Source organism: Dryobates pubescens, chromosome 12 (genome assembly GCF_014839835.1).
Source record: "Dryobates pubescens isolate bDryPub1 chromosome 12, bDryPub1.pri, whole genome shotgun sequence".
NCBI classification, from domain to species: Eukaryota; Metazoa; Chordata; class Aves; order Piciformes; family Picidae; genus Dryobates; species Dryobates pubescens.
The window spans coordinates 7,515,995-7,539,003 of record NC_071623.1 but is presented as its reverse complement, the minus strand read 5'-3'; the positions used below and the strand labels follow the sequence as shown (position 1 = coordinate 7,539,003).

Sequence of the window (23,009 nt, the reverse complement as noted above, 5' to 3'; positions counted from 1 at the left end):
AGATTGTAAGGGACCTTGAAGATTATCTAGTTCCAACACCTTGCCATGGCCATGGCCACCTTTCACCAGCCCAGGCTGCTCAAGGCCTCATCCAACCTGGCCTTGAACACCTCCAGGGAGGAGGCATCAATGACCTCCCTGGACAACCTGTTCCAGTGTCCTACTATCCTCACTGGAAAGAATGTCTTCCTAATCTCCAGTCTAAATCTGCCCTCCTCAAGCTTCAATCCATTCCCTCTCATCCTATCCCTACAAGCCTTTGTCAGAAAGTCCCTTCCTGGTTTTCCTGTAAAGCCCCTTCAGGTACTGCAAGGCTGCCCTAAGGTCTCCCCAGAGCCTTCTTTTCTCCAGCCCCAGCTCACTCAGCTTGTCTCTATAGGGGAGGTTCTCCAGCCCTGTCTGATCATCTTGGTGGCCTTGTCTGGAGCCACTCCAGCAGCTCCACGTCCCTCTTACACTGGGGGCACCAGAACTGGATGCGGTGCTCCAGGTAGGGCAGAGCAGAGAGAGCCTCGAGCAGCTGAGTCTAGTTGAGACTTGTCCCTGCCCATGTCAGAGAGGTTGGATGAGATGATCTCTTCCAACCTGAGCCATTCCATGATTCTAGAAACCTCTGCACCTAAGTTCACACCCAGGTGCCTCTGTGCTTGCATCTACCCTCATGTGTAAAGCTGTTTCTGCTCTGGTGGTTAGGGATGTTTAAAATGATATCATTGGATTTCTTCCTTTGATCCCAAATGAGTGTAACACATTATCTTGGTTCTCAGTCACTTCCAGCTTTGATCTTCTATTTAATAAAACATAATGCTCTGGTGGAGAATCCCTTAGGAATCTTTAATTCTTTTCTTTCTCTTTTTAAAAAAAATTTATTTAATATATATCACATTTTAAATGGGATTAAATTGTCTGATTAGTGAAGCAGGATCCTGCTGGAGCAGATAAAGCCCAAATTCCTCAGGGCTATCCATAGCCACTGTTCAAGCATCTCTCCCAGAGTGGGGCAAGCTCAGCACACTCTATGACACTAAGGCAAAAGATTTCCCTTGTGCTGAGGGAAATGCTCCAACCCCACTTTTTGCTTTGTTTATTCCCCTTCCTCCAAGCAAACCTTTGCTTTTGCCCATAGAAAAGTGGGTAAGGCTGTGCTGTAAAGTAACTGACAGAACTGATGATGGCTTTCAAAGACAAAAATCTGACACCCCAAACCCAAGAGCTCTGTAGGGAGTTATACAGAATACAGAATTAACCAGGTTGGAAAAGACCTCTGAGATCATCGAGTCCAACCTATCACCCAACACCAGCTAATCAACTAACCCATGGCACCAAGTGCCTCATCCAGGCTCTTTTTAAACACTTCCAATGATGGTGACTCCACCACCTCCCTGGGCAGCACATTCCAATGGCCAATCTCTCTTTCTGTAAAGAATTTCTTCCTCACCTCTAGCCTAAACCTCCCCTGGCACAGCTTGAGACTGAGTCCTCTTGTTATGCTGCTGGTTGCCTGGGAGAAGAGACCAACCCTCTCCTGGCTACAACCTCCCTTCAGGTAGTTGTAGAGAGCAAGAAGGCCTCCCCTGAGCCTCCCCTTCTCCAGGCTGCCTGCACAAACCTATGGGCATGGAGAAGCTGTATCACCATAATCACAGAATGTTAGGGGCTGGAAGGGACCTTGAGAGATCATCCAATCCAATCCCACTGCCAGAGCAGGAGCACCTAGAGCAGGTCACACAGGAACACATCCAGGTGGCTCTTGAACATCTCCAGAGAAGGAGACTCCACAACCCCAGGGTTGTGCAGCCTGTTCCAGTGAACAGTGAAAATTTTTTCTTCCTGTTTCCATAGAACTTCCTATGCCTCAGCTTCCACCCCTGCCCCTTATGCTAGCATTGGGCATCTCCCAGCAGAGCCTGGCTCCATCCTCTGGGCACTCACCCTGCACATCTTTATCAACATGAATGAAGTCACCCCTCAGGCTCCTCTACTGCAAGCTACAGAGCCCTCAGCTCCCTCAGTCTCTCCTCCTAAGGAAGATCTTCCACTCCCTTCATCATTTTTGTGGCTCTGTGCTGGACTCTCAAGCAATTTCCTGTGGTCCATCTTGCCTTGAGGGGCCCAGAACTGGACACAATATTCCAGGTGTGATCTCACCAGGGCCAGAGTAGAGGGGGAAGAGAAGCTCTCTTGAACTGCTAACCACAGCCCTTCTAATCTACCCCTGGATAGTGTTGGCCTTCATGGCCACACATTGCTGGCTCATGGTCAACCCTCCATCCACTAGGACTCCCAGGTCCTTTTCTCCTTCACTGCTCTCCAGAAGCTGCATCACCACTATTCAAGAGGTGAGACACGGCCAGCTGCAGGTGTTGTCCCCACCAGCTACAGCTGTTGTCCCCACCAGCGACAGCTGTTCCTTGATGCCCATGGGCTTCATGCTGCCTTCAAGTGGGTCAGCATCACTACTTACAGGCACCCAAGCAGTGCCAGGAAACTGTCAGAGCCCCCAAAATGAGGCACTTATGACAGAAGAGCCAGCTGATAACGTCTGAGGCCTTGGAACAGGCCCTGTAACGAAACAGCCCTTGAACAAGTGTTGATCAGGCTCAGGAAGGACATGGTGAGGAAAAGCAAGAAGCTGAGCTGCTTGCACTCACTCCACAGCCTGGCAGCACAGCAAAACTGCTTTGTGCTGGCTGGTAATCACAGACCCATACAATGGCTCAGGTTGGAAGGGACCCAAGAGATCATCTGCTCCAACGCCCCTGCCACGAGCAGGGGTGCCTCACAACAGGAGGCCTTGTCGCCCACGGCCTCACCCAACCTGGCCTGAAACACCCCCAGGCAGGGGACATCCACAGCCTCCCTGGGCAGCCTGTGCCACAGTCTGACCACCCCCATACTGAAGAACTTCTTCCTAAGATCCACTCTGAACCTGCTCTCCCTCAGCTTCAAACCATTTTCCTTAGTCCTGTCTCTAGACAGCCTCATGAGAAGGCCTTCCCGCAGGATCCCTTCAGGAATTGGAAGGCAGCTCTAAGGTACCCCCAGAGCCTTCTCTTCTCCAGGCTGAACACCCCCAGTTCCCTCAGCCTACCCTCACAGCAGAGGTGCTCCAGCCCTTGGATCCTCCTTGTGGCTCTCCTCTGGACTCACTCCAACAGCTCTGTGTCCTTCTTAGGCTGGGAGAGCAGAACTGGCAGAGAGCTGCAGCTCAAACTGGGGCGCGGCCCCGGGGCTATCCTGTGACAAACACTGCCGGGGAGCAACAAAACAAACAACAAAACCAAAACACCAAACACACAAACAAAAAACCCCACAAAAATAAAGTGAAAAGCAGTTGAAAACCAAGCAAAGCTAAAGGGTGGGACAGGGCAAGGGGCAAAATGGGGCAAGAGGAGAAGAGGGAGGCTGTCAGGCAGGGGGATCCTGTGAGGACAGACTGAGGGAGTTGGGGCTGTTCAGTCTGGAGGAGGGAAGGCTCTGAGGAGACCTAATGGCGGCCTTCCGGTATCTGAAGGGGGCTACAGGAAAGCTGCGGAGGGACTTTGCAGGATGTCAGGGAGTGATAGGACTGGGGGGGAATGGAACAAAACTAGAAATGGGTAGATTCAGCTTGGATGTCAGGAAGAAGTTGTTCCCCATGAGGGTGGTGAGACACTGGCACAGGTTGCCCAGGGAGCTGGTGGAAGCTTCGTGCATGGAGGTTTTGAAGGCCAGGCTCGATGTGGCTGTGAGCAACCTGAGGTGGTGTGAGGTGTGAGGGGGGTTGAAACTGGATGATCCTTGAGGTCCCTTCCAACCCTGACAATTCCATGACTCTATGATCTCCTCACCCTTTATTATGCTCTGATGGCTTCCAGCTGGGCCAGCTCTGCTGCCTGCCCTTCTGCAGCTCCTGCAGCAACTCATCCCACAATCATTTTAATCACCTCCAGCAAATTAGTGGGGGGCAAAGAGAGCTTAATAAACTCTGTCTAAAGATGGCAGGACAGCACACTCAGAGAGGGAGCCCTTCAGAGCCCGTCAAGCAGTAAGAGCAGCCCTGAGAACCAGGGGCTAGGTCATTACGCTCTTTATTGCTTTTTATGTGGACTATAGATGCTAGAAGCAGCACTGGGGAGTCAGGTAGTGCCATGCCAAGCAGCTCTGGCCACACTGCCAGCACAGGAGAATTCTTCATCACTTTGGCTTTTATTGGCTGACACAACTGTGTTTAAAGGAGTTAGTCAATGCAGGCTGCAGGAAGAATAATCACCAAACAGACTGAGGAGGAACCTAAAAACCCAAGCTTGAAAAGACCTAATCACAAAAACATCTCTTAGCTCACTGTAATTCTGCCTCTTCACCTGTCAGGTTTTTGATATTTCTTTGGAGATAGGTATATATTCATATTCATATATATATGTATATATATATATATGTGTATATATATAAATATATATATATATATATATATATATATATATATATATATATATCATATATATATATATTCATATATATATATATGAATATACATTTCATATATATGAATATACATTTCATATATATATGAATATACATTTCATATATATGAATATATTTATATATAAAAATGTATTTGTAGATAAAATATATTCATATATAAATATATCTAAAATATTTTAGTAAATATATTTATATAAAATACATTTTATGTATATAAAATATTTTATAGAGATAATAGATATTTATAGATATAAAATATTAATTTCTATTATGTACACATATACGATATATTTTTACATCTATGTATTTTAATATATTGTTATATATATCTAAAAATACATAATGTATATAATATATATTTATATAAAATATATTTATATGTATAGAACATACATTTGTATACTAAAAAAATATATATTATATATGTACATTATATATATGAAAAATATTGCTGTGAGATATACTTCTAAGCCTGTAATTTGATGAAAAAACAATGGTTAAAAAGTTAGCTGTAAAAATTATCCATTATTATTATCATCATCATCATTATTATTACATTGAGACACTTGAATGTGTGCAGAGAAGGGCAACAAAGCTGGGGAGGGGGGTCTGGAGCACAGCCCTGTGAGAAGAGGCTGAGGGAGCTGGGGGTGTTTAGCCTGGAGAAGAGGAGGCTCAGGGGAGACCTTATTGCTCTCTACAACTACCTGAAGGGAGGTTGTAGCCAGATGCAGGACCTTGTACTTGCAAGCCATTTTAGGAGTCACTGTCCAGTGTAGAGGAACCACACCATAAACCACAAAATGACAGAATGTGTCCAGCTGGAAAACAGCTATGAGTGAGGAAGGACCTCTTGCAAATGCACCTCTGATCTGGAGAGAAAAATAGGAAGCTTAAAGCTGCTTATTGTGAAACTGGATTTGCATAGTCCACTAATTCAGGAAGTTTAGATAAGGGTTTGAGTTGATGTCCTGAGGACAATGACCTTGTTGGTGCTACCTTTAATGGGGCCAGGATACCACCTCTGAACTTTTGTGCTGTTGATCCAAGGCAGCCCACATCAAGTCATACGAGCACAGGAAGGAATTCAGTTCAGCACTTAACTTGCTCAGGAACTTCCCTGTTGGGAGGCAAATGTTATCACTTTGCTTGGGACCCAGAGCTGCTTGTTTGATAGGAGTCTATTAAAACCACTGCCACCAGAGTTTCCATGAAAACTGCCTCTAGGAAGAGCAACTTAAAAGTGGCAATTGAAATGACAAACTGCAATTCATGGGACTCAGGAACAGACCTGGCTTGGAGGAAGCAAAAGTGCTTTTCCTCTTAAGAAAACTTTGACTTCTTCAGGAAAAATACAGAAAGTTCTGGTCCCAAAACACTTCTAAGAAGTTGTAACAGTCCCTTGAGTTGAGTCTCTCTTGCTTTCTCTCTAGAAGGTAACTTGAGGTCCTGTCTCTTTATATCAATTATGTTTCCATGATGTCCTCCTTCCTTGTAAAGAACCACAGGAAACCAACCCCATTTGCAAAACAGCTTCAGCTGAATCTTTCTCCAGCTTGACTTTTGGACATTACTTGTCCAGCCTTTGTCAGAAAAGTTTCTCTTGCCATGAAATCCAGCTGTTGTCGAGCTCTGCCAAGCCTGATGCTGGACCATGTTCCTCAGCACCATGGCACTGTGTCTTTTCAGCACCTCCAGGGATGGGGGTTCAAACCACCTCCCTGGGCAGCCTGTTCCAGTCTTTGAGAAGCCTTTCTGTGAAGACTTTTCTTCTAATGTCCAACCTAAACCTCCCCTTGCAACTCAAAACCATTTCCTCTTGTCCTGCTGTAACAGTGAAGGCACAGGTGGGCAAGTCTGCACCTCTGCTACGAGGACAGGCTGAGTGAGCTGGGGGTGTTCAGCCTGGAGAAGAGAAGGATCTGGGGAGACCCAAAAGCAGCCTTCCAGTACCTGAAGGGGCTACAGGAAGGATGGAGAGAGACTGTTTGCAAAGGCCTGCAGTGACAAGACAAGGAGCAATGGCTTCAAACTAGATAAGGGAAGATTTAGGTTGGGTATCAGGAAGAAGTTCTTTATTATGAGGGTAGTGGAACACTGGAACAGGATGCCCAGGGAGGTGAGGCTGGACAAGGCCCTGGGCAACCTGATCCAGTGGAGGATGTCCCTGCTGACTGCAGAGGGGGTTGGACTGGATGACCTTTAAAGGTCCCTTCCAGCCTAAGCCATTCTGTGATTACTAACATTTCTACACTGGCAAAATAAAATTTAAGCAAATAGCAGAATTCTTCTTTTTTTTTTTTTTTGCATATATATATAAAAGTATATACAGAAAGAGACATAGATAGATTGGTAGCAATTAAATCAGCCTAAAGAAACTCCTTTTCCATTTGAAACCATCATGTAAAAAGGAATTAATGCACAAGGTATAAATAAATACCAGTGAAATGTGTGTCTTGCTGTTGAGGAAGAAAAAGCTGTTCCACATCATCCTCCTTAGTAATAGTCAGGTTTTTCTGCTGCAATGAAATGTGTGGGGAGGTTATTAATATTGTTAGAAATCAAATTAAGAACTCAGCTTCCATGCTTGTGTTCCAATGTCCTGAGATGCTCTTTTTGTCCAGACAAGGCAAATCCTGATGGTGCTCTGTGGTTTGGGTTTTTTTTTTTCCCCAGTCATATATTCTTCTTCTTTTCATTAAGCTGTCCTGCCCTGTCCAGAACATGAGGACAGGCATGCACACTGTTTACATTCCTCTCTAAGTCTCAAGACATTAAGGAATCTCCACATTTAAACTGTCAGGCTTAAAAACAAGTGTAGGTGAAGCAGAAAGGAAAAATCAGAGAATCATAGAATTGTCAGGGTTGGAAGGGACCTCAAGGATCAGCCAGTTCCAACCCCCTGCCATGGCCAGGGACACCTCACACTACAGCAGGTTGCTCACAGCCACATCCAGCCTGGCTGCAAAAACCTCCAGGCAGGAGGCTTCCACCACCTCCCTGGGCAACCTCTGCCAGTGTCTCATCACCCTCATGGGGAACAACTTCTTCCTAACATCCAAGCTGAATCTACCCATTTCTAGTTTTGTTCCTTTCCCCCCAGTCCTATCACTCCCTGACACCCTCAGAAGTCCCTCCCCAGCTTTCTTGTAGCCCCCTGCAGATACTGGAAGGCCACAATTAGGTCTCCTTGGAGCTGCCTTCTCTTCTCCAGACTGAACAACCCCCACTCCCTCAGTCTGTCCTCGTAGCAGAGCAGCTCCAGACCTCTGATCATCCTTGTGGCCCCTCTCTGGACACATTCTAGCACCTCCAGATCCTTCTTGTAATAGAGGCTCCAGAGTAGTTTTGTAGATATATATAGAATCATAGAATCAACCAGGTTGGAAAAGATCAGAGATCATGAAGTCCAACCTATTACCTAATACTTAACACCTCATAGCCTCTTCTATTTTGAATAGGAGGAAGAATTATTTCACTGTGAGGGTGACGGAACACTGGAGCAGGCTGCCCAGAGAGGTTGTGGAGTCTCCCTCTCTGGAGATATTCCAAACCCACCTGGATGTGTTCTTGTGTGACCTGCCCTAGGTGCTCCTGTTCTGGCAGGGGGGGTGGACTGGATGATCTCTCTCTCTCAAGGTCCCTTGCAGCCCCTCACATTGATTCTGTGATTCTGTGAGAGTTTCTAGGCTCTGAATAGAGACTTATTAGGTCCATGCAGCTCATCATCATGGGTTGGACGAGATGCCCTTCAGAGGTCCCTTCCAACCCAGACCATTCTATGATAAGGAAGAGGATTTTTTTTCTCCCCTGATCACTAAATGTGATTCTGAAGCTCTAGCATTGAGCTCAGGTTGCAGCAGTTCACATTGTGGCTCCACCCCTCTTGACAGAAGACCTGGTAGAGGGCCATCTACCAGAGGCGGCAGGACTCTGCCCCGCGGTTCATGGTGGTGTTGGGTGGGCAGCTGAAAGCTTTCCGGAACTCCTCGAAGTTGCTCATGGCGCCGATCACTCTGCAAGAGAAAGGTGATGGACATTCAGTTTGCCTTTGGTTACACACTACAGGCCTCCAAGTGTGTCAGTGTGTTCCTCTCAGGCTGGGTTTTCAGCCTTTCCATCCCATTTATCTGACAAATAAAACCCAAAAGATTCAGGAGAAGCACTTCCAGTCAAAGTTAGGCTGATTCTGCCCCTTTGCTCTGCTCTGGTGAGACCACACCCCCAATACTGTGTCCAGTTCTGGTGCCCCCAGCATAAGAAGGACACAGAGCTAGCTGTTGGAGTGAGTCCAGAGAAGGGCCACAAAAATGATTCAAGGGCTGGAGCAGCTCTGCTATGAGGACAGGCTGAGGGAGCTGGGGGTGTTCAGCCTAGAGAAGATAAGCCTCCAGGGGGACCTTAGAGCTGCCTTCAAACAGCTGAAGGGATCCTACAGGAAGGCTGCAGAGAGGTGTCTTAAGGGTGTCTAGAGACAGGACAAGGGAGAATGGTTTGAAGCTGAGGGAGAGTAGGTTCAGACTGGATCTTAGGAAGTGCTTCAGTATGAGGGTGGTGAGACTTGGGAACAGGCTACCCAGGGAGGTTGTGGATGCCTCTGCCCTGAGGGTGTTCAAGGCCAGGTTGGATGAGGCCTTGAGCAGCTGAATCTAGTTGAGAGGTGTCCCTGCCCATGGTGGGGAGGTTAGAGTAGGTGATCTCTGAGGTCCCTTCCAACCTAAGCCATTCTATCATTCTGTGATAATTCTATGATTTCTGAAATACATTTCCTGGGGCTTCTGCCCTGACCAGCTCCAAGACTCTCTTCCTTCCACCACAACTGGTGTGACACTGCAAAAGCAACACATCCCTGCCTCACACAAGCTGGGCAATGTGTCTGCATCCCAGACTTACACCCTCAGGCATAGAGGAAGAGCCACTCTCTTTGCATGCAGTTGTCCTTGGCTTCTACTTTCATGTCTGCATTATTTCCTGCTGTCAGAAATTACTGTTTTACCACTGGTAGATTTGGATTGCTCTGTCTGCTGATTTTCCCTGGGCTTTTAAAACCTCTTGGAATTTACTGACTTGGAATTTGCAGCAGTAGGAAAGTAAAACAGCAAGACTGAGTTAAGAGCAGAAAAGTGGCTACTGAGATATTAATTATGTGCCTTTCCACCTTCTTTGTTATGCAGTGGGGAAGGCTTTTTTTTTTTTCCTCCAGTGCAGACAATCAACTTCTCAGTGTAGCTCAGCATGGCAGAAACCCTTCTGATTATACTGATTAGACTTTCTGTAGCTAAGGAAATTCACAGTCAGCTGATGCAAAAAAAATAATGCCTACAGGTCAGTTTTGTAGGGGGGCAATTGCAAAACAAGGTTAGGCTTCAGATAAGATACACAGCTTTAGGGTAAAATCATTCCAAACACAGAATGACAGAATACATCTGGTTGGAAGAGAGCTCCAAGCTCATCCAGTCCAACCCTCAACCCAGCACTGAAGGGTCAACACTAAACCGTGGCCCTAAGCACCAGCTCCACACACTGCTTGAATACCTCCAGGGATGGTGACTCCAGCACTGCCCTGGGCAGAACATTCCAATGTTTGACAACCCTTCCAGTGCAGAAATATTTCCTAACAGCCAGCCTGAACCTCCCCTGCTGCAGCTTGGAACCATTGCCTCTGGTCCTGTCACTTGTCACTGAGGAGCAGAGGCTGCCCTCTCCTCACTCCAACTGCCCTTCAGGTAGTTGTAGAGAGCAATGAGGTCTCCCCTCAGCCTCCTCTGCTCCAGGCTGAACACTCCCAACTCCCTCAGATGCTCCTCACCCTTCACCAGCCTCATTGCCCCTCTCTGGACAGGCTCCAGAACCTCAATGTCCTTTCTATAGTGAGGGGCCCAGAACTCAAGGTGTGGCTAAATTTTCTGCCAAATATAGACACAGAGAATGGGCTGCCCGAGGAGGTGGTGGAGTCACCATCACTGGAGGTGTTCAGGAGGAGACTTGATAGAGTGCTTGGTTGCATGGTTTAGTTGATTAGGTGGTGTTGGATGATAGGTTGGACGCAATGATCTTGAAGGTCTCTTCCAACCTGGTCTATTCTATTCTATTCTATTCTATTCTATTCTATTCTATTCTATTCTATTCTATTCTATTCTATTCTATTCTATAACACAGCACTTGACTGAGGACAAACACACAATTCTGAGTCAAATAAATGCAACAATTAGGAATCCCAACAGAAAGAAAACGCTCAGCTCTTGGTCACACAAGATCTGCCCTGTCCCTGGAGATATTCAAGGTGAGGCTCAACAGGGCTCTGGGCAACCTGATGTAGTTGAGGATGTCTCTGCTGACTGCAGAGGGGGTTGGACTGGGTGAGCTTTGGAGGCCCCTTCCAACCTAGACCATTCTGTGAGTCTATGTCCTGCAGAGAAGCAGAGAAATAAACTCTGGCTTTTTAGTTCTTCTGTAGTGTCAAATGTTCCCCATTTTCCATTGTCTTCTTGGGTTCATGGGGATGTGTGGTTGGGGAAACCTTTGAGAGGCCTTCTGGGCAAAGACACAAACATGGATGGGCTACCAGAGCTCCTTCAAGTAAAGTGTCTCTTGCAGGCCAACTGAAGTTTCATCCTGAGCTGAGCTTACAAGGCATAGTCTGCTTTGCATTATCAATATAATTCAAGGTACCCACTTTAAAGCCTTTAATGAATACAGGCAGGTTAAATCAAGGACCCTCCTAATAGTCACTGTTTTCTAAACTAGAATTGCATAGGAAAAAAGGCAAAGTGATAGAGAAGACATTAGAGACACTCAGGCCATGGTAAGAGGTCATCACAGGCATCAGGGTGTACTCTGATTACAGAATACAGAATTAACCAGGTTGGAAAAGCCCGTTGATACCATCAAGTCCAACCTATCACCCAACACCATCTAATGAACTAAAGCATGGCACCAAGTGCCTCATCCACGCTCTTTTTAAACACCTCCAGGGATGGTGACTCCACCACCTCCCTGGGCAGCACATTCCAATGGCCAATCTCTCCAAGAAGAATTTCTTCCTAACATCCAACTGCTTCTGAAGGCAGGTGCAAGCCTCTCATTTTCACAGAAGAGCATTTGTAGTAGCAAAGGAGAAGCTACTAAAACCAGTTCCATTTCAGTCTAAGCCAAGGGCACAATCCAATTTTCTCTTTGCTCTTAAATCCCTCTTCACATGCTCCATTCCTGCACTTGTGAGCTGCAGTGATTGATGTCCTGTGTACACTGAGTAAATATTTGACCTACCTGAACTGAGGAGGACTGTGAGCTCCAACATATATTTGCTCTCTTGCAGATGCTGGTCTAAAGGAGTTGCATCTTACCTAATAAAAGGGGGGAAAAAAGGCAGAAATGGACATGTTATCTGGGATGACTTTGGAAACAAAGCAGAATACAGGATACAGAATTAATCAGGTTGGAAAAGACCTTTGAGATCATCAAGTCCAACCTATCACCCAACACCAGCTAATCAATTAAACCATGGCACCGAGTGCCTCATCCAGGTTCTTTTGAAACGCTTCCAATCATGGTGACTCCACCACCTCTCTGGGCAGCACATTCCCATGGCCAGTCTCTCTGTGAAGAATTTCTTCCTCACCCCCAGTCTAAACCTCCCCTGGCACAGCTTGAGACTGTGTCCTCTTGTTCTGTTGCTGGTTGCTAGAGAGAAGAGACCAACCCCCACCTGGCTACAACCTCCCTTCAGGTAGTTGTAGAGAGCAAGGTCTCCCCTGAGCCTTCAGTTCTCCAGGCAGCTCCCTCAGCCTCTCCTCACAGGGCTGTGCTCCAGACCCCTCCCCAGCCTTGTTACCCTTCTCTGGATACATTCAAGTGTCTCAATGTCCTTAAATTGAGGAGTCCAAAACTGGACACAGGACTCAAGGTGTGGCCTGACCAGTGCTTCTGTTGCTGCTCCTTGTAACTTTTCTCTCTCTCTCCCATGGGCTTGACAGCTCTGTTTTGACTACTGTGTGAGGTAACAGGAAGGCAGGACAGAGTGGGGGAGGAGGTGAATGGGTCCCCTGTATCCATCCAGGGGGAATCCAAGGAGTTTCTGTGTTGTTTGTAAACTGTAAATATCAATATATTGCATATATACATACAATTCTGGTGAGCAGTCTGGAGCACAGCCCTATGAGGAGAGGCTGAGGGAGCTGGGCGTGTTTATTCTGGAGAAGAGGAGGCTCAGAAGGCTGTAACCAGGTGGGGGTTGGTCTCTTCTCCCAGGCAACCAGCAACAGAACAAGAGGACACAGTCTCAGGCTGCACCAGTGGAATTTTAGGCAGGAGGTGAGGAGAAAGTTCTTCCCAGAAAGAGAGATTGGCCATTGGAATGTGCTGCCCAGGGAGGTGGTGGAGTCACCATTCTTGGAGGTGTTCAAGAAAGGACTGGATGTGGCACTTGGAGCCATGGTTTAGTTGTCAGGAGGTGTTAGGTATTAGGATCACTGAGGACTTTTCCAACCTGGTTGATTCTATGATTCTATTTTGTGCATATTCATTGCATTTCATATTTCTAGATGTTTCATTTGCTCATCAAGAGATCTTCATTTGCTTCTATCCCAAACTGAGCTGCTCTGGCAATTATCTTTTGGAGAGTTTGTCCTGACTACTCTTTTAACCAAATAATATCTGATTCTCTCTCATGTTCTGCCTGTTTCCACAAAAACAAAACCCTATCAAAGCTTTGCAGCAGCACATTTAGTGTACAGCAAACGAGGGTGGGAGACTATGAACTAAGATCTTCTTCACTGCTGCTTAGTGTTCTTAACCAGTCTGTGCGCAGCAACAAATGATGGTGGCACATTTGCAACAGGAGGAAGCAGTCAGAAACTGCTGCATATTACAGGCACCAGAATCTGGGAATCTAAGATGGAAAGAAGTTAAGGAGTCAATCCATGCAACAAAAGGTATTAATGGTGGAGGGGAGCAGCAAGAGGGAAGAAGGCTGCTGTGGAGAAAGCAATCACAAACTGCTGCATATTACAGGCACCAGAATCTGGGAATCTAAGATGGAAAGAAGCTAAGGAGTCAATCCATGCAACAAAAGGTTTTAATGGTGGAGGGAAGCAGCAAGAGGGAAGAAAGCTGCTGTGGCAACACTGTGCAAAAGCAAGAATAATTTCAGCAGTTCTGGTACCATGGAGAGATGAGGACAAAAAAGAGAAAGAGAAAAATAATAGTCCTGGGAGAAGAAGTCTCTGCTTATAGCTTGAAAAGTCTGGGGTTGGCTGGTGTAGGTTGTTGAAACAAAGCAGTCTCATCTGTGCCCTGCACACAGGCTAACAGATGGGATTTTGAATCACATTTGTGCTACTCACATGGGCATAACTCAGGAAGAAAAGCTGGTTGTGTGTGAACTCAAGGCCTGGCAGTAAAGGCTCTTCTTCTCCTCCCCTCTTCTCTGTAATCCATCTCCTGTAAGCCTGGGAAGAAAAAGATACCAAGTGCCATGGAGCCTGAACACAGCTTTCCATTTTCTTTCTGTTCTTTCCTTCTTTTATCCCCTTTCTTTTACCACTGTTGCAGATATATTTCATCGACTCACCCTGAAAGCCTCTCTCAAGCCTCCGTTGTCCGCAATGTTTTCTGCCAAAGTCCTTTTGCCTTTCACCTGGCAGAACGAAAGAGCATCACTCATTTGAGCTGTTTCTGAACTGCCTTCTTTCTGCAGCTTCAGGAAACAGGGGGGACAGGAAAATACCAACACCAAACCAAGATGACAATGACCCCAGCCAATTTCAGCCATCTTAGATCTGGTTAAGGAAAATGAGCTTCAATGTGAAGACTGTCAGTAAACAATCTCCTGTGGTGAGATAATCACAGAATTGTCAGGGTTGGAAGGGACCTCAAGGATCAGCCAGTTCCAACCCCCCTGCCATGGGCAGGGACACCTCACACTGCATCAGGTTGCTCACAGCCACATCCAGCCTGGCCTTAAAAACCTGTTTCGGTGTCTCACCACCCTAATGGGGAAGAACTTCTTCCTAACATCCAATCTCAAACTACCCATTGCTAGTTTTGTTCCATTCCCCCTAGTCCTATCACTCCCTGACACACTATGAAGTCCCTCCCCAGCTTTCTTGTAGCCACCTTCAGATACTGGAAGGCCACAATAAGGTCTCCTCAGAGCCTTCTCTTCTCCAGACTGAACAGCCCCAACTCCCTCAGGCTGTCGTCATAGGAGAGGTGCTCCAGTTGTTGTCCTGGCTCTGCTCCTAGGTCTCTGTAGCAGCACATAATGTAGTAGATGAAATACACTCAAGAATCCAGTTCCCTGACCTTTGATCTGAGCATCAATAATTTCCCCCTGAAGACTGCTTTTATCTGGTTCCAGATGAGATCCAGTAGCCCCTTTCTTAAACTTTTATCTCAAAGGTTGTATGTTTTTTCCTTCTACATAATCCTGGGGGTACCAAAACTCATCCAGTTCTGGTGATCCCAGCATAAGAAGGATATTGAACTACTGGAGCAGGTCCAGAGGAGGCCACAAAGATAATCAGAATGCTGGAGAACCTCCCCTATGATGACAAGCTGGCAGAGTTGGGCTGTTCAGCCTGGAGAAAAGAAGGCTCTGGGGAGACTTAGAGCAGAGTTCTAGTACCTGAATGGGGCTAAAAGAAAGCCAGGAAAGGACTCTTTACAGGGGCTTGTAGTGGTAGGATGAGAGGGAATAAATTGAAGCTTGAGGAGGGTAGATTTAGACTGGAGATTAGGAAGAAATTCTGTATCATCAGGGTGGTGAGACACTGGAACAGGATGTTCAGGGAGGATATGGATATTACAGAATACAAAATTAACCAGGTTGGAAAAGCCCTTTGAGATCATCAAGTCCAACCTATCACCCAACACCATCTAATGAACTAAAGCATGGCACCAAGTGCCTCATCCAGGCTCTTTTTAAACACCACTAGGGATGGTGACTCCACCACCTCCCTGGGCAGCACATTCCAATGGCCAATCTCTCTGTAAAGAATTTCTTCCTAATATCCAGCCTCTTTCTTGGAAGAACTTTCTCCTCACCTCCAGCCTCAATTTCCCTTGGTGCAGCTTGAGACTGTGTCCTCTTGTTCTGCTGCTGGTTGCCTGGGAGAAGAGACCTGGCTACAACCTCCCTTCAGGGAGTTGTAGACAGCAATAAGGTCTCCCCTGAGCCTCCTCTTCTCCAGGCTAAACAACCCCAGCTCCCTCAGCCTCTCCTCACAGGGCTGTGCTCCAGACCGCTCCCCAGCCTTGTTGCCCTTCTCTGGACACCTTCCAGCATTTCAACATCTTTCTTGAATTGAGAAGCCCAGAACTGGACACAGGACTCAAGGTGTGGCCCAACCAGTGCTGAGTACAGGACAGAGTGATTCCCTTCTCCTGCTGGCCACACTATTCCCTCCCTGGAGGTGTACAAGGCCAGGCTGAATGAGGGCTTGAGCAACCTGGCCTGAGTGGGAGGTGTCCCATGGGAAGGGGCTTGGAACAAGATGTTCTTTAAGGTCCCTTCCAAACCAAGCCATTCTATTTATCTGTGAATATACTACTGGGATGTTAAAATGACTTTTAACTCATCAGATAAAACAGCATAATTACAAATAACTGTTTGGAGACAGAATTGAAATTGATAGGGTATTCAGTGCTCTAAAAATATCTGCAAGGAAGATTCCAATTGCTCTTTCCTAGTATTGATTCCAAGAGCAAGAGCAAGAAGAATATTCTGTGAGAGGCAGAGCCACCTAAGCTTTGTGAGAGAGCCAATCTCCTGCCATTACCAAGTGCAAAGTACTGATGAAGAAACCCTCATTTCTGCAAGTGCAGCATTCTCTCTGCTCACCCAGCCTGCTGAGAGCTCAGTGTTACCAAACTTTATCTTGAATTAAGCACTTTTCCCCTCTGCTATGCCTGGAGTAAGCAAGATAGTTGGGCACGGTTTTGAGCAGAGCTCTGAAGGTCAGTGATGGCCTTCAGGTCCTCCGATGAAGGGTTCTCCTATGCTGCAGGGATGACGATAGGGGGGTTGGCATCAGGACTCACCTCAGTTTTTGGATGGTAAAAGAGAGAAAGCATGAGGGAGAAGAGGTAAAAGGACAAGAAAGTTCAAGAAAGACAGAGAACTGCTGGAGAGATTCCAATGGAGAGCCACAAGGATGATTAGGGGACTTGAGAATCTCCCACATGCTCAACCTGAGAGCTGGCTGCAGGCAAACCTCACGAAATTCAGTAAGGACAAGTGCAGGGTCCTGCATCTGGGGAGGAATAACAGCAGGCACCAGGATAGGTTAGGGGCTGCCATGCTGGAAAGCAGCTCCATAGAGAAAGACCTTGGAGCCCTAGAGGACAGCAAGTTCAGCATGGGACAGCAATGTGCCCTTGTGGCCAAGAGAGCCAATGGGATCCTGGGGGGCAGCAAGAAAAGTGTGGCCAGCAGGGCTAGGGAGGTTCTTCTTACCCTCTACTCTGCCCTGCTGAGACCACACCTGCAATCCTGTGTCCAGTTTGGGGCTCCCCAGTTCAAGAGAGACAGAGACCTGCTGCAGAGAGTCCAACAGAGAGCCAGGAGGATGATTAGGGGACTTGAGCATCTCCCCTGTGAAGAGAGACTGAGAGCCCTGGGGCTGTTTAGTGTGGAGAAGAGAAGGCTGAGAGGGGATCTGATCAATGTCTGCCAATCTCTGATGGGTGGGTGTCAAGTGGAGGGGGCCAAGCTCTTTTGGGTGGGGCACAGTAATAAGCCAAGGAACAATGGATACAAACTTGAACAGAGAAGTTTTCAGCTAAACATGAGGAGAAACTTCTTTACAGTGAGGGTGAGGGAGCCCTGGAGCAGGCTGCCCAGAGAGGCTGTGGAGTCTCTGCTCTGGAGACTTTCCAAACCCATCTGTACAGACTACCCTGGGTGCTCCTGCTCTAGCAGGGGAGTTGGACTGGATGATCTCTGGAGGTCCCTTCCAACCTCTAAAGTACTGTAATGCTGTGACCCTGTGACATAAACGATACCCAGGTATGTGTGCGCAGTCCCCAGACTGAGGACAGGTGAGCATCCAGATCAAACTCAAGGCATCTTGCCTTGGGTGGCCATTCACGTCTTCCAAAAGAAGCCTTTCAAAAATGAAGCCACAGTCTAGACTGTCCAGCCCTGGAGTTGGACACAGGAAATATTTTACTTCTCCCCATAAACCCTGCACCATTATAAATCTGGCTGCAAAGCTATTGTCTTTCTCTCTCTTCACAATAAAGAGACCTAATTGTGGCCTTCCAGTATCTGAAGGGAGCTACAAGAAAGCTGGGGAGGGACTTTTGAGGGTGTCAGGGAGTGATAGGACTGGGGGGGATGGAGCAAAACTAGGAATGGGCAGATTCAGCTTGGATGTTAGGAAGAAGTTCTTCCCCATGAGGGTGGTGAGACACTGGCACAGGTTGCCCAGGGAGGTGGTAGAAGCCTCATCCCTGGAGGTTTTTGCAGCCAGGCTGGATGTGGCTGTGAGCAACCTGCTGTAGTGTGAGGTGTCCCTGCTCATGGCAGGGGGCTTAGAACTGGATGATCCATGGGGTCCCTTCCAACCCCTAACATCCTGTGAGCCTGTGATTTGTGAAGGTCTGGGGTTTATCCTATTAATCCTTCATCTTGGACACTTGTATTTAGTGCACCTTTTCAGGGAAGCCCATGGCTCCAATAGACAATAAACAGAATCCATTCCCTGGCACTTTATTTCTCCAGTCCTTTTGGATGAGCTGCTGCTATCATACTCCCTTCATTTGCACTACAAATTGAGTCTGCATGCACACATGGAAGAAATAGCAAGAGCTAGGTGTGAAATAAAGGAGGGTTTATGCATCCATTTGATGGCTGTAATAAATAACAGGCAGAATTGCTAAGGGAATCTATAAACCAAGCTATTAACCTCAGTTTTTATTAGGGACTTCAGAAGACATTTAATAGGGTCTGCTCACAGTAATTAGACCAGCTCTGTGCAGAGGCTTCATCCTCTTCCTCTGATTCCAAGAAGGATGGGATGATCACAGTATCACAATACATTAGAGGTTGGAAGGGACCTCCAGAGCTCATCCAGTCCTATCCTTGATGGGGAGAAGTAGTTTAACCCTGCCACCAGGGTGTGGGGAGTGGTGTTTTGCCTGGGCTAATCACACAGAATCACAGAAACATTCAGGATGGAAAAGAGCCTCAGGATCACCAAGTCCAACCATTAACCCTACTCTACAAGGGCCACCCCAAAACCAGAACCCCAAGCACCACATCCAAACCACCTTGGAACACATCCAGGCTTGGGGACTCCACCACCTTCCTGGGCAGCCTCTGCCAATGTCTGACCACTCTTGGTGGGAAAAAATGTTTCCTAATGTCCAGCCTAAACCTACCCAGCTGTAGCTTGTGGCCATTCCCTCTTGTTCTATCACTACTTACCTGTAAGAAGTGACCAGCACCAGTCTCTCCACAAGGTCCTTTCAGGTAGTTGTGGACAGCAATGAGCTCTCCCCTCAGCCTCCTCTTTTCCAAACTAACCATCCCCGGCTCCTTCATCAGATTTATTCTCCAGGCCCCTCCCCAGCTTCCATATTCATTGGCATTTAGAGACCACAGTCAGGTAAAAAGGAAGTTCTTAATCTCAGACAGAACACAGCTCCAGCTTCAGTAAAAAGGCACAAGCAATAGAAGAGACAAACCTCAAGAGGACAAAGCAAGGCAAGGCTGCAGTCCCAGCTCCCTCAGGCCCTCTTCAGAAGATTTCTGCAAAGAGCCAGCCCACCCCTCAAATCTGACAGCCAATTTTTATCACCATTTTGTTATCACAGATCTGTTCTGCAGAATGAAGTTGGTAGCCCCAGTGGGGTGGGATTAATAAAAAGACAGCTCCATAAACCCCAGACTTGAGACACTCAGTGCAGCACTGGTGTGTCACCTACATGCAAGCCAGCTCTCTTCCAGTAGTAATTGCTGTATTGATCAATCATACATTTGGTTTTCTCTTTAAATTTCTCTTCAGAGTCACTTGTCCACCATGGGTCTAGATTTCCATTTTTGTCGTATTTCCGACCTTAAAGAAAGAAAGAAAGAAAGAAATTAGACAAATGTGGGTTTATAACAGAAAATCCCAAGCTCTTCCAGGTTTTCCATCTATTGCCTGCACAGAGATGAGAGGTGAATGTATTCAGGTAGGTACAGAATGAATAAGATCAGTGAGCAAGAATCTTCATAGAGCAGCCCCGTGGAGAAGGACCTGGGAGTGCTGGTGGGCAGCAAGTTCTGCATGAGACAGCAATGTGCCCTGGGGGCCAAGAAGGCCAATGGGATCCTGGGGTGCATTAAGAGGAGTGTGTCCAGCAGATCCAGGGAGGTTCTCCTCCCCCTCTACTCTGCCCTGCTGAGCCCACACCTGGAATACTGCATCCAGTTCTGGGCTCCCCAGTTCAAGAGGGACAGGGATCTGCTGGAGAGAGTCCAACAGAGGGATGTTGAATGGACTGGAGCACTGCCTGGTGAGGAGAGGCTGAGAGCCCTGGGGCTGTTTAGTCTGGAGAGGAGAAGGCTGAGAGGGGATCTCATAAATGTCTATAAATATCTGAGGGCTGGGGGTCAGGAAGGAAGGGACAGGCTCTGCTCACTTGCTCCCTGTGATAGGACAAGGGACAATGGATATAAACACCAGCACAGGAGGTTCCACCTCAACATGAGGAGGCATTTCTTCACTGTGAGGGGTCACAGAGCACCGTAACAGGCTGCCCAGAGAGGTTGTGGAGTCTCCTTCTCTGGAGACATTCAAGGTCCATCTGGATGTGTTCCTGTGTGACCTGTGCTGGATTCTATGGTCCTGCTCTGGCAGGGGGGTTGGACTGGAAGATCTGCAGAGGTCCCTTCCAACCCCTAACATCCTGTGATCTTAAAATGGCTTAGGTTGGAAGGGTCCTTAGAGATCATCTGCTCCAACCGCCCCACCATGGGCAGGGACACCTCTCAACTACACTCAGCTGCCCAAGGCCTCATCCAGCCTGGCCTTGAACACCCCCCGGGCAGAGGCATCCACAATCTGCCCAGGCAGCCTATTCCAGCGTCTCACCACTCTTCTACTGAAGAATTTCTTCCTAAGATCCATCCTACTCCTATTCTCCCTCAGCTTCAAACCATTCCCCCTTGTCCTGTCTCTAGACACCCTCAGGAAAAGTCCTTCTGCAGCCTTCCTGTAGGATTCCTTCAGGTATTGGAAGGCAGCTCTAAGGTCCCCCCCTGGAGTCTTCTCTTCTCGAGGCTGAACAATCTCAGCTCCCTCAGCTCTCTCCAGTCCGTAGTGAAAAGCTGGCAGTCTATTTATTGTCATCATTTCAATCTTCATGAAAAGTAGTGATGACTAATGAGTTCTCCAGTACCTTTGATAATTACATACTGTAAGAGGCACTGGAGCTCTCCTGTAAAGCATAATTGTGGGCATTTTTCATCCTCAGCCCACAAGTCTTTGGTTCTGCAAACCTGATGATAACTGATTTATTATTAATTCATTGCACACTTGACCAGAAAACAACACAAAAGAAAGAAAAAATAAAAGATAGAAAGAAGAATTCCAATTCATGGAAACTTCTGAAGATTCTAAGGTTTTTTTGCCTTGGACCAAAAGCAGAACATTTGAATTCTGAGGAAGGAAGGAGGGAAGGCAGGAAGGGAGGAAGGAAGGGAAGAAGGAAGGAAGGGAGGAAGGGAGGGAGAGAGGTAGGCAGGCAGAAGAATATGTACATCCTGTTCCCCAGGCTTAGGGTTACAGGAATGGCTCACGGAAGATTCAGCCTCAGGTCCCTGCCCCATCTCATCTGTAGGAGAGTATCTATTTTTCAGCCAGTCAGACACAAGACACAGTTAAGACCTTTTCAACAAGCAAGTTGAGCTGCCCATGTGGGTGCAGCCTTGATCTGTGATTTGCTTCTTCATGACTGCAGGAAAGAGAGGCACACAGAATCACAGCAAACATCTGGTTGGAAGAGACCTCCAAGCTCATCCAGTCCAACCTTCAACCCAGCACTGAAGGGTCAACGCTAAACCATGTCCCTAAGCCCCAGCTCCACACACTGCTTGAACACCTCCAGGGATGGTGACTCCAGCACTGCCCTGGGCAGAACATTCCAACATTTGACAACCCTTTCACTGAAGAAATATTTCCTAATATCCAGCCTGAACCTCCCCTGGTGCAGCTTGGAACCATTGCCTCTGGTTCTGTCTCTTGCCACCAAGGAGAAGAGGCTGCCCCCTCCTCACTCCAGCCTCCCTTCAGGTAGTTGTAGAGAGCAATGAGGTCTCCCCTCAGCCTCCTCTTCTCCAGACTGAACACCCCCAGCTCCCTCAGATATTTCCAGCTTGGAATCATTTCCTCTAGTCCAGTAGACAGAATCACAGAATGGTAGGGGTTGGAAGGGACCTCTGTAGATCATTGAGTTCAACCCTTCTGCCAAAGCAGGTCCACCAAGGGCAGGCCACAAAAAAATGTTTCCAGGGGAAGTTTAGTTTGGACATTAGGATTTTTTTTCACTGAAAGGCTTGCCATGGCCTGGAAAAGGCTTCCCAGGGAAGCATTGTCCTTGGAGGTATCTAAAAGATGTGTATATGTGGTGCTTAGAGATGTGGTTTAGGAGCAGATTTGGTAGTGTTAGGTTAGTGACTGGACTCCATGATCTTCAAGGTCTTTTCCAGCCTAAATGATTCTATGATTTTTAAGAATCAGAAGTTATCCCTTTAACCCTTCCCACTCTCCCCATCAGGACCTTCTGATTCTGTTGCTGATTTTAGTTTCCATTTGAAATAAACAGAAAGCATCAAACTTATACCAAAAGGAGATCAGGTGCAGCCAAGAAAGACTGCAAACAATTAAATTAATAAAGACAACCTCAGCATCTTTTCACACAGCACAGCATTACTTAAGGAAAATAAATACACCCAAAAGCTAAGGCACACACAGAAGTGAGCAGCATGTAGGCAAGCACTCACCATTGCTATCAAATCCGTGAGTGAACTCGTGGCCAACAATGACTCCTATGGCACCGTAGCTTAATGACCTGCAACACAAAGAAGCAACCACACAGAATCACAGAACTGTCAGGGTTGGAAGGGACCTCAAGGATCAGCCAGTTCCAAGCCCCCTGCCATGGCCAGGGACAGCAGGTTGCTCACAGCCACATCCAGCCTGGCCTTCAAAACCTCCAGGGATGAGGTTTCCATCACCTCCCTGGACAACCTGTGCCAGTCTCTCACCACCCTCATGGGGAAGAACTTCTTCCTAACATCCAAACTCAAACTACCCATTTCTAGTTTTGTTCCATTCCCCCCAATCCTATCACTCCCTGACACACTAAGAAGTCCCTCCCCAGCTTTCTTGTAGCCCCCTTCAGACTCTAGAAGGCCACAAGAAGGTCACTTCCAACCCCTACCATTCCATGACTCTGTGAAAAAAAAGAATGTATCAAAGGCTGCAAAGAGCTTCCAAAATGATATTTTGGAGTAGATGATCTCCACAGTTCACTTCCAACCCCTCCCATGCTAT

At 47.2% G+C, this 23,009-nt stretch overlaps 1 protein-coding gene across 1 annotated transcript in view; it reads right to left on the bottom strand.

Moving 5' to 3' along the window:
- Window positions 1–8,138: 8,138 nt before the first annotated feature.
- PHEX (phosphate regulating endopeptidase X-linked) overlaps window positions 8,139–23,009 on the bottom strand; it is a 105,349-nt gene continuing 90,478 nt past the window's right edge. The window contains exons 17-22 of the mRNA XM_009900775.2: window positions 22,457–22,524; window positions 19,396–19,526; window positions 14,036–14,101; window positions 13,809–13,913; window positions 11,734–11,810; window positions 8,139–8,480 (exon numbers count right to left, since the gene is read on the bottom strand). Of these exons, the coding sequence (XP_009899077.2) occupies window positions 8,378–8,480; window positions 11,734–11,810; window positions 13,809–13,913; window positions 14,036–14,101; window positions 19,396–19,526; window positions 22,457–22,524 (550 nt within the window). The 3' untranslated portion in view covers window positions 8,139–8,377. The remainder of the gene's footprint in view (window positions 8,481–11,733; window positions 11,811–13,808; window positions 13,914–14,035; window positions 14,102–19,395; window positions 19,527–22,456; window positions 22,525–23,009) is intronic.